The sequence below is a fragment of the Entamoeba invadens genome (genome assembly GCF_000330505.1).
Source record: "Entamoeba invadens IP1 unplaced genomic scaffold scaff_1105074725959, whole genome shotgun sequence".
Taxonomy (NCBI): Eukaryota; Evosea; order Mastigamoebida; family Endamoebidae; genus Entamoeba; species Entamoeba invadens.
This window is the reverse complement of record NW_004440417.1, coordinates 33922-34988: the sequence shown is the minus strand read 5'-3', so window position 1 is coordinate 34988 and position 1067 is coordinate 33922. Positions and strand designations below refer to the sequence as shown.

The 1067-nt window shown below is 38.5% G+C and overlaps 2 protein-coding genes across 2 annotated transcripts; both read left to right on the top strand.

Annotated features, from left to right (window-relative positions):
* EIN_503970 (hypothetical protein) lies at positions 1–645 on the top strand (the record flags this gene model as incomplete). The annotated part of the gene is made up of 1 exon (XM_004257004.1): positions 1–645. A coding segment is annotated over one exon (645 nt), but the record flags the coding sequence as incomplete, so codon positions are not given.
* Positions 646–782: 137 nt separating this feature from the next.
* On the top strand, positions 783–1067 carry EIN_503960 (hypothetical protein; the record flags this gene model as incomplete). Its single annotated transcript, XM_004257003.1, has 1 exon — positions 783–1067. A coding segment is annotated over one exon (285 nt), but the record flags the coding sequence as incomplete, so codon positions are not given.

Genomic DNA, 1067 nt, shown 5'->3' with positions numbered 1-1067 from the left:
TTCATCCTCTCACAAAAAATTTTCCTTTCCAAGATTTTTTTGCGGATCGATTCATTTGAAATGGAAAGCCCCGCTTTTTTGGAGATTTTTAAACTCTATCTCCCGGCTCTTCACGTCTCAGATTGTCAACAAAATACACCGGTGCCAACTACACACTCGTTGGGCGTCGACACGTATTTCCCGAAAGTTGTTGAGACAATGACAAGTTTAGTCAATTTCGATTTCATGGAAAAAATGGGGCAATTCCCCGAATGTTATAACTTTTCTCAACTCACGCAACTCACCGAATTGAAACTATTCGCTAATTATAAAAGAACCAGAAAAATACTATTGCCAACGAGTCTTGTTTCTTTGTGTTCCAATTGTTTCATCGAAAACTCAAAGGACGTGATTGTTGAGAAGAAGAGAGGAATCACGAGTCTTCGACTCAAGAAGTTAACCTTATGTGAATGTTCCATTGACAAGATCCCCGAAGATATTATAGAAATCTCGATAATTAGTACTCTAACTCCAAAAACTCTCAAATTCACACGTGTCACACAACTCAAATTGTGTGATTGCAACGTGAAGAATTTGACCATTCCCTCCTCTTGTCAAGCTTTGACCTTGGAATGCACATCCCTACAGAATCTCTCCTTTATTTAATTGTATACTATTTGTTTTAATTCACCGCATTGAACTATAATATTACTATAAATAAACTAGAAAATAAACTAGAATGACCTTCGTGGTGCTGACTGTTCAAATCTCATCAATGCGCTGACAACTTGTAAATCCAACTGATGGAACGCACTTCAAAGATCCCCCAAGAGTACGTTGAAGATGTCGCAAACTTTTTAGATCAAGAGAAATACGAAGATTGCAGAGAGTACTTAATCAAGCATTATAAGTTAATAGATCGGAAAGTAGCCGATGGCCTTTTCGAAGATTCTCTAACCACTTTTGTTGAGTATCCTCCACAGTACGGCGCACGTATGGTTCGTTGCTCACAGATTTTGACTTACCTTTGCGACATCAAAGAAGCTACACATGGGCAACAAGACATCACCCTCTTCTTCTATCGACTC